The 12346-nt window shown below is 47.5% G+C and overlaps 1 protein-coding gene across 1 annotated transcript in view; it reads left to right on the forward strand.

The window, feature by feature from the left end:
- The first annotated feature begins 7052 nt into the window (after positions 1–7052).
- Ptprn2 (protein tyrosine phosphatase receptor type N2) overlaps positions 7053–12346 on the forward strand; it is a 755793-nt gene continuing 750499 nt past the window's right edge. The window contains exon 1 of the mRNA XM_021201639.2: positions 7053–7296. Within this exon, the coding sequence (XP_021057298.1) occupies positions 7188–7296 (109 nt within the window). The 5' untranslated portion in view covers positions 7053–7187. The remainder of the gene's footprint in view (positions 7297–12346) is intronic.

Genomic DNA, 12346 nt, shown 5'->3' on the forward strand with positions numbered 1-12346 from the left:
AAAGAAAGAAAGAAAGAAAGAAAGAAAGAAAGAAAGAAAGAAAGAAAGAAAGAAAGAAAAGGAAAAGGAAGGAAAGAACAGCTATTGCTTTCTGTTTGCTGGTCTCATGCAGACCAAACGCCCAGTTTTTAGTTTACATATCGATTTAGTTATTTATTCCAGGTTCCCTTTTGATTGTACTATCAAAAGGTATCCTATGACCCTAGCCTCTTAATTCTTAGGAGACAGCAAACACCCATCCTCTGGTAAGCTGGGTGGAACCTCATCCCGAAGTTTGCCTGCATTTATCTGTATCTGCCTGTCTTTGTATCTTTCCTGACAAGCTGACTCATAGTGTAGCTGTCTCTCTTCCTTTAGATCTGTAGAGCCCCTTAAACAATTCATATTGTATTGTTATATTTTTCTATAGTTGAGAAATTATATATTTTGAACTCATGTTTCTAGAGTTCTTTTCTACAGCCTTAAGGGCTGGCCTGAAAGTCCCAGCATTTACCATTTTGCTGAGACATTAGCCACACATTTGCCTCCTGGACTCATGCTGTTTCAGATTATCATTAACAGGGAGGACATTCCTCTGAGGAACGTGAAAATATGTACCTTATTATACAAACAAGCTTTATGTCTGTGGCAGCCATTGATGCTTGTGGAGGACCCATGTTCACTGTCCCTGTCCCCACCAAGGCCATGCCAGACATAGCAAGGACCCACAGTAGAGATTACAGTTCAAGTTAGATGCAACGTTGTGTTGATTTGGCTCTGATAATATACATCCTTCAACATATGGTTTAGGATTTAGGCTCAGTTCTCTGGAGCCCAGACTCTGCTTCATTGTCAGAAATGCAAATATCTCCAAAGAGCTCAGTAGTTTAATTAAGGTACTCAGTGTCCTTTATAACCCTCAGTCTGAGAGGCAAACTGTAAATTAGACCCTCCCAATTGCTAATGAAAACAGAAAGCTTCCCTATAGGAACACTAGTGAATTGAACTCAGTCCAACAAAGTGAGGGCTGGCTAACCTGGGCACATTCAGATTGCAGGCTGCCCAGAACAAAACTGGAGAGTCTGGAGGAGAGCATAATCCCAGGCAGGCCAGACTCATAGCTCAATGTGTACTAGGGATACAGGAGGCTCTGGCTGGGCAGTTAGCTGCTCATAGAAGAATGTAGAGGATGTGGACCTCCCCAGTTATCAGTTCTTTGTTTCATCACACCACACGTGAAGAGCTTATAGGAACTGTTTCATACCATTTGTTGGGTGTGGCTGCCTTAGGGATCGATGGTAAATCAGACTGACGGGTGTTGTTTCAGATCTTCTCTTCCTTGAGCCTTTTCTTTTGGAAGATGTGAGCATATGAACCCCTCCTGACACCAAGTGTTTCAGCATCCAGCCTTAGAGCGTCAGTCAGTCAGTCAGTCAGTCAGTCAGTCAGTCAGTCAGTATCCTCGTGTATTGGCTAATCCTTACTCTGAAGAAGGTTGAATACCCTCTGAGGAGCTGGCTTTAGAAACTTCGTTGGTGTTAAGAGACAGGTTCTGTGTTTCCCAGGCTGGTCTTGAACTACTGGGCTCAACTGATTCTCCTGTCTCAGCCTTTCAGGCTTCCTGGCTAAGGAACCTGAAAATATGGTTGAGGACTCAGGTCTGGAGGCCACATGCACCCTATCTTGGCTTGGATGTGCAGAATTATAAACTTAAAACAATATAAGATTTCCTTTGAATTTTTAAGTATTTTATAACATGGCTGGTGCTTCAGAAGGTTATATACTCTTTTTTTTATTATTGTGAATCACTTGTTTACTAGTAAGATGTTTGTGATGACATGTCACACCCCTCCACTACTGCCAGGTTTCTCAATCAGGTGACTAAAAAGAAGAGCAACTACAGACCTTATTAAAAGGCAACTGTTCCATAGAATCCAGGAAATGATGCAAACAGTGACCGGAGCCATGAATATTGTACTGGCTAAATTCATTTCCACTTGACACAAACTGTAGTCATCTGAGAGGAGGAAGCCTCAATTGAGAAAATGCCTCCATAGGCATTTTCCTAATTAGTGATTGATTGAGGAGAGCGTAGCCCACTGTGAATGGTGCCATTCCTGGGCTGGTGGTCCTCGGTTCTATCAGAAAGCAGGCAGAGCAAGCCATGGGGAAGCAAGCCAGTAAGCAGCACTCCTCCATGGCCTCTGCATCAGCTCCTGCCTTCAGGTTCTGCTCTGCGTGAGTTCCTGTCCTGCCTTCCTTTGGTGATGAACAGCAGTGTGGAAATGTAAGCTGAATAAACTCTTTCCTCCCCAACCTGCTTACTGGTCATGATGTTGCAGCAATAGTGACACCAATTAAGACAAACACTAAGGACTAGATGTTGGTGCTGCAGTTACATGGCCACATCAGCCTCATCCTGCCTAGTTCTCTACTCACACTCACAATTCAGGAAGCCAGTCTGTTTAGAGATGCTTTGGGGTGTAAACCTTGCTCACAACTACTTGACAGTCAAGAGTTCAAGGTGAGAAATGCTAAAGGAAAATCAGAAATCACTTGGCTACGGAATGGGGCAGGTCTGTGTAGACACTACCATTGCCAATACTTTCATCTTTACCACCTTTATATTACCATGCCGTCAGTACCATAGCCAATGCCACTACCACTATCACTTACACAACCACCACCTCTATGGTCTCCACTATCTAGCCACTGTCATCACCACCACCACTGCCACCATCACTCTATCTCCTCCACCACAATTGTTACCTCCATTATGCCTATTATCACTGTAGCCTTTATCATTGTCACTGTCACTATCACCACCACCATCATTACCATACCAGGCCAATAATTTCTACCACTTAACCCCATCATCACCAACCCAACATTACCAACCCCATCATTACCACTCTTATTGACATACTTCCACCAATGTGTGTGTTGCCCCTGGGGGACAAGAGCACCAGATCCATGTGGAGCAGTAGTTGCAAGCAGTTGTGAGCCTCCCACAGGAGTGCTGGCAACTGAATTCAGGGCTTTCTCAAAAGTAGAATGTGCTTTCAACCATTGAGCCATATCTTCAGCCTTGTGACATTTTTAAAAACAAAATCAGAGGCACAGCACCACCATTTTGAACAATTTTGAGTTCTTGTTAAACATTACCATAATTCGGGTCAACTTTTATGTAATAAGGAGCACTGTGTAAGTACAGTGAAGTCGTAGATTAACAACAGTTTGCTGAACGGGCATGTGAGCCCTGTGACCAGGAGTAGATGGGACCTGTGAGGGGGCTGTGTCGACTAGGATACGGATGTGCTGTCATCATGGGGAAAGAAAGACCTTGCTGACCCCAGAGACAGCATATTATGACCCAGGTGATTATCAGGGGATATGACAATGTGTGACAAAGGCAACCTAAGTGAGGAAGGGTTCATATCACAGTTTTGGGATGTGGTCCATCACAGTGGGAAAGCCTTGCCATTCCTAAAAACCCCCTTCTTCCCTGTTCTCCTTCTACATTCTCCCTCCCTTCCTCCCTCCCTCTGCCTCTTGTTAGTGTTTTCTGTCTCATGCCCAGAACAGGAGGAGCAGGTGGTGCCAGCCATGAACTCTCTGTTCTATCTATAAAGCTTTACACTTCTTCCTTAGTTATTATTATTATTTTTCCTGTGGTGTAGGTGTGTGCATTATCTGAGCATGTATATGATGTGTGTTTGTGTGCACATATAGCACAGCCTGGAGGTCAGAGGCCATGCTTGGCTGTCCGTTCTTGACTTAGACCTTGAGACGCAGTTTTCCTTTTGTTGTTTGCTATAGCATATACCAGGCTAGCTGGCCCACAAACTTACTTCCAAGTTCCTGGCTTCATTGAAAAGATTGAAATAATGGATCATACAGATTTGCAAAAGTAGCAAGGTAATTTTATCCACAGTGAAGCACCAGTACAGAATAGAGGGTTCTATTGTCATGATTGATAGCTGGCTATGAGGAACGGTACTCGGATCCTGACTGTTGTCCAGGGCTTCCTTTTGTGGAGTCAAGAGGAGGAGGAATCTGGTTATTATGGGGGCCTAGTGAGAGTGTTTCTCTGTGTTGATCAATATATAAGATCTTATAATCATTTTTCATATAGCTGGTGCCCCTTCCCATAATTTATGATTTTAATTATATGCATACTCAATTACTCAGATATAATGTAAAAAATAGATTCTTCCTAAAAGTTCACTTGAGGAACTTTTTCATTGTTTTGCCCTATTTCACATGCACCCCAAACCAGTTCAGGCTGCCCCTCCAGAATGTATTAGGAATACATTTGGGTATAAACTGTCCGAGTTTGATGGTTAGTAAGGGGACAAGAATCCTATCCCATAGTTCAGAGCCCGTTGGGGTCCAAGGTTGCTAGCACATTATTCTCAGAGAGGGATGTGTGTGCGTACTGCGGGTAAATAAAAAACTTAGCAGGATGCAAGGATTCTCCCATCTCTACCTTTCACCTTTTTTTTTTTTTTNTTTTTTTAAAGACAGGGTTTCTCTGTGTAGTCCTGGCTGTCCTGGAACTCACTTTGTAGACCAGGCTGGCCTCGAACTCAGAAATCTGCCTGCCTCTGCCTCCCGAGTGCTGGGATTAAAGGCGTGCGCCACTGCGCCTGGCTCTACCTCTCATCTTTCTGTAAGAGCAGGTTTATAGACATGAGCTGCTGTGCCTAACTTTACCTGGGTTCTGGGACTCAAACTCAGGCCCCACACTTATATGGAAGTGCTTTACCTACTGAGCCATCTCCTCCCCAGGCCCTGTGCTGTTTCTGTTGTTATAATCCTTGCAGTCCCTCCTGAGCCATGCCTTTTTCTCTTTTCCTCTCGGGCATTTTCTTCTGCCTTTAAGTTGACTCAGAGCTCTGAAGTTCAGACCATTGCCCGTGAGATAGGACCTTGCTCAGGAAAGTGTTAAGCAGCAAGTCAAATAATGACAGGATAAATAATCCCAGCCTAGAATCTGTCGAACAGTAAACAGGGCGAGATGAGGGGAGAGATACCACAGCCCAGAGCAAACAGTGCTCCAGGATGTAGACCCAGGAAGCTTAGGTACACTCCCCTGGGTTTTCCAGGTGCCCTACTTAGCTGCCTATGGTTGTGACAGATGGTGTGGGCTCTACAAGTCCCTGGGTCACTGCAGGTGTGATCAGATCTGGGTTTATGGAGAGCTGACCCTTCTACATGGGAGGTATAGTGGCCCTCACTAAGGGTGGGTGCGAGGTTACTTAGCTGTTCCTCTGTACTTGAGAAACTGTGTTAGGGCAAGCTGATAAAGTCTTCTGAAAACTCCGTGTTCCTGCCCTCAATGTCTGAATACCACTGTCATGAAGAACCTAGCCTTCGATGTGCTTTCTTTTCCTGTTGTTCTTGTCCCCAGATTCATGACTGTTAGGATATCAGAGGACATATCTGCCCACCCAGGCAGTTTCCTGCTACTCCATTCATCCTTAACCTCCCCACCCAACACACACACATACACCCCTGAGCTCATTCATGTTTTGGCATCAGGGATCAAGGATATTCTAGACGAGCTGAGGCAAGGAACTTGAAGCAGTTCTTGGAATCTGCAATAGAATCGGTGGCATTGATGTCTGCTTAAGGGTCTTAAACTGTTTGGTGGTGTAGTGTTCTTTCTAACTGCTAATGCTACTGAAAATGGTGAGCAGAGCCAAAGTGATTATTAGGCTTACCATCCTTCTTCCTAACCAGACAGGCATTTTCAGGACCACAGGCAACATCTTTGTAGGGGACCCTGTTGTTATGAAGTGCTGCGGTGGTCTTCTGGAGTAAGGGCTTTTTCTACCAAGGTGAATTCTCACTTCCCCAGGTGGGGGCACAAGGTCTGAAGGAGAAGCTGAGATAAAAGATTTGAAAGGCAAATCAGGATGGGGTCCAACAAAGGTGCCAGAGTAGATATCAGAGTCTTCAGGCCCAACACCTAGTTTAGTTAGTTGTAGATAAGCCAGACTGAAGGATACCTCCCTCACTGCTGCCCCAAGCCCCAGTCAGACCAAGGAGGCAGTCTTTCTCCAAGGGAACTTGTGACAAGGGTCATTAAAGGGAGGATGGAAGGAAGTGAGAGGACTGGCCAGGCAGGGGAGAGCAAACTCAGGATGGTGGTTGGGGCTCCTAGCAGTGACACAACGACATGAAATGAGAAGATACTGGCTCTATGGGAGACCTGAGGAAGGAAGTGGGTTGTTCCCTTACATGCAAGCATGCATACTTTGAGACTGTTACATTCAAAACAAACCCACTCATATATATATATGAGTGCATATATATATATATATATATATATATATATATATATATATGTGTGTGTGTGTGTATATATATATATATATGTGTGTGTATATATATATATATATATACACACACACACACACACCTCCCACAGTCTTCAGATGCCATGGGTACCTACCCATTGAATCCTGCCTTTGTCTATGGGTCTTCTGGAAAGTGGTCTGAGAACCTGCACTTGGTCCCTCAGCACTGGCCATTCCAGTGATAGACTGGACTGTGAGCATGGAAGGCCCCCCCCCCCAGGCAAACGTGTCTGAAATTCGGACTTGACACAGCATAGGGTACACTCCACAGTTACCCTGACTCCTTTTGTGCTGTTTGAGGACTCCATCTGGACATCCCGTCCAATCAGCCTCCTATTCAGGCCCTGCACAAAGTTGAAGTTTTCCTCTCTTGGCCATCTTCGAGATGCAGCTCCCAGTGGATCTATGCCTGCAGACCCCAACAGCTGCCACCACTTACTGCAGACAGTTGAGTTTAAACACTTTGGTGTTTCAGCAGCACAACCACATTTCCAAGTGTCCTCTCTCCACGAACCCATCTGGACACTGCAGGGTGACCCTCGAAGGTCCCAGGCAGAAGGGACCACAGCTTGTGGGGATAGAACCCGCTTCTCCGGAGCGAGCACCTCCTGCCTATCCCCCGCGAGGTGGGCGTGCCTGAACGTGCATGGCGGACAGAGGGCGTGGTCATGGGCGGGACCGGCGGCGGGGGTGGGGCCGGCGGCGCTGTCCGGTGCTGAAGCTCGGCCGGCGTCGCCGCAGGAGCGCTGAGAGCGCCGCAAAAGGAGCTGGCGCCGCCTCGCTAAGTCCCTATCGGTCCTTGCTCCCGCACGGCCATGGACTGAGCGTCAACCGGCTGCGGGGATGGGGCCGCCGCTCCCGCTTTTGCTGCTGCTGCTGCTACCGCCGCCACTGCCTCGCGCTCTGCCCGCCCCCGCGTCTGCCCGCGGCCGGCAGCTCCCGGGGCGCCTGGGTGAGTGAGGGGCGCCGGGATGGGAGCAGGCGCTGGGTTCTGTGTGCCCGTGCGCAGCCGCAGGGCCCGCGGGCCCGCCGTGCGTCTTCCGGTCCTCGCCAGCTACGTGGGGCGGGTCTCGCCCCCCCACCGCCTCAGTTTCCCTCCCCAGTGACCGACCCCACCCCCTTTGGCTATGGGCCCCTGAGTCAAGGACCTGGGACAGCTCAACCATACGGTTGCCCACGCCCCGTGTGTTTGTGCATCCCCGAGTGTTCACGCTTTGCGCGTGCCCCAAGTGTCTATGAGCCCTGCCTGCTCTCGTGTTCCCTACGTGTGTCCGTGCGCTCCGCGTGCTACCTGAAGGGCCAGGACGTGGCTTAGTGAGTGGCTGGGTCCTTCCATGGAGGCTGTCCTCTCCTGCTACCATGCGCTGCACCTGCCTTTTCCCTCTCACGAGGCAAATCCTCGGTCTGCCGGTGAAGACTGGACCGACATTTTCCTTTCCTGACACGCGGAAGGAAAAGGAAAGGCGACAGGGAGGGAGGGAGGGCGGAACTGGTGGCCTTTCTGACATGGCACCTCCCTTCTGCTAATCTTGTCTGTTAAGGAGATTTACCACAAAACCAATGTTTGTAAGAGGCTTTGGGGCCAGAATTACAACACATAATGGACTAGAACAATCAGTGTTAGAGGAGAGAGTGTGCACGCCTGTGGATGGTAGGCAGTGAGGGGTGAACTGCAGCCTTGGCCCGAACTCCCCTCAGGCTCCACACCTCCTTCCTCCCGCCTCTGGTCTTCAGAGGTGTTTCAACCTTGCAAAACTCAAAGAAAGGGATTGCAAAGAAGGAGGCAAGGCAGCTTTGCTCTCCCAGCCCTTTGGCTGCCTTAGGGCTGGTTCCCCCGGCTCTCCTGGCTTCCTGATCTCTCCAAACTGAGGGTCTAGTTTAGTTTGCAGGAACTACTTAGGATGGAAAGTAGGCCCTGCCTACCACCTGAAACTCCTTGAGGCTTTGCTGGTGGTGGGGGTGGCAGGTTTTTTTCCAGTCTACTTTCCCCATGACCAGCTCACAGGCCCCTTATTTCTTACTGAGTGGCTAAATTTGTCCTTTTTTCAACAGGCGTGTGTGTGTGTGTGTGTGTGTGTGTGTGTGTGTTCTGGGTATGTGAGTGTGTGTGTGAAACTTTTGCCCTGTTCACCCCAGATGAACCCAGAAGACTAAGATATACATCAAATTTTCTCTCTCCTATTTCTTTCTTACTGGCTAGAAACTGGCCTGTTACTTCATGGGAGAGCTGATTGCTCAGATGGCCAGATGTCACCCTTCTCATGCACAAGGCTGCAAATAGGTCAGGGAGTAGCAGGACATCAGAGGTAGACCTACCTTATGACAGAGCATGGGAGGAGCAGCTTTCCTAGGTAGTTGATGGCTCAAATGCATTTTGTCAAAACCACAAAGAAAGGGGAAGAAGTTTGGGGATGTGAGGCTCGCAGAGGTAATCCAAAGATAGAAATGTTTGGAAGTAAGTCATCCTGGGCACCTGCCTGACACAACAGTGTTCTCTTGAAACAACCAAAGTTGAGGCGTGTCATCAATAGGTGTGACCTGCATTGCTGATCCATCTTAAACATGGCAGAAGTATTGTCTGATGGCTCAGCCAGAAGGGTCAGGTTAGAGACTGTTCCCCTGTCCATCTTGGGGTGGGCATGCTGTCACTGACTGTGATACCATGGGTCAGTCTCAGGAGAGTTTGTTTTGTGGGGCAATAATACAGACCTAGCTTTTGTCAGGAATGCTTTGAAGGCAACATTTACAGCCCTCTGTTCCCCAGGCACTTGGACTTGGCTTCTGTCATATGCACCGATCCCAGAATTCTCTCCCCTTGGGCTGACTGCGTGGCTCTACCTGAGTGCTGCCACCCATTCTTAGGACACCAGAGACTACACAGAGCCAATGACTTTGTGAAAGGAGCTGCTGCTATGCTTTTGTCTTGTGATAGCTCGACTCAAATAATTGTACATAATCGAAGGAACAAAAGGAGGACTCTCTGGCAGAGCTGAGGCATCCATTGTTTCTTTCTCTCTCTCTCTCTATTTTTTCTCTTTCAGTGCTGGGGCTTGAACCCATGGCTGTGAGCCGGCTAAGCAAGCCTTGTACCACTGAGCTACATCTACTTTTTCATTTAGCTATTAATACCTACTCTTGGGTTGAGGCCTGCAGAGCAGATGGTTGAGGAAGAGCCACAGTTCATTTGTTTGTTTGCTTTTTCCTTCTCCATTGCATTAAATACCCTGTGGATTAGAATCAGGGCTGGATGTTATCAGGATGGAAGAACTGATTCTTCCTACATGGAACACCTTGAGTGAGCAGGGCATACTTCCCACATAAATGGTGCCAAAGCTGTCAGTGAGGCCATCAGTGGTATACCTGGGGTTGTCTCAGCACTTTGAGCCATTTGAGGAGGCTGGATATAACTTCCATCTTGCCTGGTTTCAGACTACTCTCTGTGGCACTTTGAACCCTGAACTGTGACAGCCTCTCCCACTTCTGCTATATCTCTTTCAGGAAAGGATCCCTGATGGCCTTAATGATCCATGAAACTAGTCATAGCTTAATTGGAGGGGACAATCTCATGATAGCCCATTGACTGTCTCTTCATATTCTCCCATTTTTGTTCCTTGCTTGCCCAGCCTCCCAGCCTCTGCCTCTCTCTGGAATTTCAGGATCTCATGCTGTCCGTATCCTCAGGACTTCTTCCTGAGGTCTGACTTGAACATAAACTACCATTCTATAATTCCTTGGAGGCCTCTTTGTAAAGTTGCTCAGGTATCCTCCACATCAAAGGGGTAGATGGATAAAGAATCCTGCCAAACCCTAGCTGAAGTAACAGACCTGAATCTGCCAAAGCTGGAGCCCACCTTTTACACAGAATGTTAATTCTGACCCTTTGTTCCTGCCTCCCCACTTGCCCACGCGTGCTTTCATTCACCAGTGAGCCCACGCAGAGCTAAGATACAGAACTGGCAGAGGCAGGAGTCGGCTGGCTTTGTGAACTGCATGGCGTGATTGTTTATTTTTAAATCAAAGGATTCTTCCTCCCACAAAAGCTCAGATCCATGTTTGCCTCACGAGGCCTGGAGATTTTCATTCTGTTAGGTTCTACAGAAATGAGCAGCTCACCCCTACCCCGGAGCTGAAGCCTGGTGTCTGTGAGCTGGCTCTGCTCACAGAGCCAGCATGTGTGTCTGCATCAGCCTCAGGTGCTATGATCTAGGCAGGTCTGGGCTATGAGGAAACTCTGGTCTCCCAGTAGAAAAAGGTGCTAGACAAGGGGGCTCTTGCACAGAACCAGGCAACCTAGCATGGAGCTGTGAGGTGACTGCTGTCCAGAGATGGCAGCTCTGTGTGTCAGCCTGTGAGAGACAGGCAGGAAGTGAAAAGATCTTCTAAATGGCTTCTTTTTGTTGAGCCCTGCTGTGCATTTCAAAGCTTGCAGCTATTTTCTCAAAGCAGACTTGCTTGACCTGCTTACCAACTGGAGGTCTGCCTCCTTGCCACCCATCCCCAGGAAGAGGAGGCTACATCATCTGTATCTGCTTCCTCCTGGGTGGCCTTGGGCTCATCCTGCACGCACTCCTGAGATACCTTATGTATTTCCAACTATGTTGTTTTTATTTGGGGCTTCCATCCCCTGGGACGACCAAGGTTGTAGCTTGAAGTCAGATGGAGGGTAGGTGGTAGTGTTCAGTTCAAGGTCTGATGCTCTAATCAACTCTGGGGTTCCTATATATTCTTTTATGTGGCAATTTCTTTGTTTTATGAATGTGGGGTAAGAAAGAGGAGAATAGGAAGGAGGATTGGGTCACTTGACTGTCCCTCTTCATGGTCTTATTAAGAAGTGTTGCTGGAGGGCTGGAGAAATGGCTCGGCGGTTAAGAGCACTGACTGCTCTTCCAGAGGTCCTGAGTTCAAATCCCAGCAACCACATGGTGGCTCACAACCATCCCTAATGAGATCGGATGCCCTCTTCTGGGGTGTCTGAAAACAGCTACAGTGTACTTACATATAATAATAAATAAATCTTTTTTTTTTTTTAAAAAAAAAGTGTTGCTGGGCATGATGGCAAATACCTTTCATCCCAGCACTTTGGAGACAAAGGCACAGTGATCTCTGTGAGTTCAAGGCTGGCTTGGTCTACATAGTGAGTTCAAGAATAGCCAGAACTACATAGAGATATCTTGTCCCAAAACAAACAAACAAAAATGAAGGGGAGAAGTAAACAAGTAAAAGACGAGTCATTATTACTGCTCCTTGAAGCAGCCACCTAGAGTCACGAATCCTCAGGGTGCTGGCTAGCCTTATGCCAACTTGACATAAGCTAGAGTCATTTGGCAAAAGTGAACCCAAGTTGAAAAAATACCCCACCAGGCTGTGGAACATTTTTTGATTGATAGTTGACGTGGTAGGGTCCAGCTCACTGTAGGCTATGCTACCGTAAACTGGTGGTCTTCGGTGCTATATCAAGCGGGCTGAGGAAGCCCTAAGGAGCAGCCAGTAGGCAGAGCTTCGCCATAGTTTCCGCTTCACTCCATGCCTCCGGGTTCCTGCCCTGCTTGAGTTGCTGCCATTGACTTCCTTCAGAGATGTAGCACGACCTGAGATTTGTAAGCTGAAATAAGCTCTTTAGTCCCCAATTTGTTTTTTATCATGGTGCTTAATCACAAAAGTAAAAGATTAAAACAAACAAACAAAACATAAATGTGCCCTAAGCTAAATGCAACTCTGGCTTTGGCAGGCAGATATTTAAGGATTGCCTGAGTGTATGCAAGTCTCAGTAGCGTAGGAGTGGTTTATGTGTGTGAGGCACATGAAAACTACAAGAAGAGGGTAGAGATTTCATCTCGTCACACCCGAGACAAAGGCTGATACACCTGAGCTAGCCAGAAGGTCGTTTTATCTCTTCTGACAAGATGTTCTGTCTCCCACAGAAAGCAAACAGCTCACTGTGTGGATAACTCTCGAGTCACTCAAAAGCACCTGGCAGCTGTTTCCACATCATTGCTCTAAAT

The sequence above is a fragment of the Mus pahari genome, chromosome 7, assembly GCF_900095145.1.
Source record: "Mus pahari chromosome 7, PAHARI_EIJ_v1.1, whole genome shotgun sequence".
NCBI classification, from domain to species: domain Eukaryota; kingdom Metazoa; phylum Chordata; class Mammalia; order Rodentia; family Muridae; genus Mus; species Mus pahari.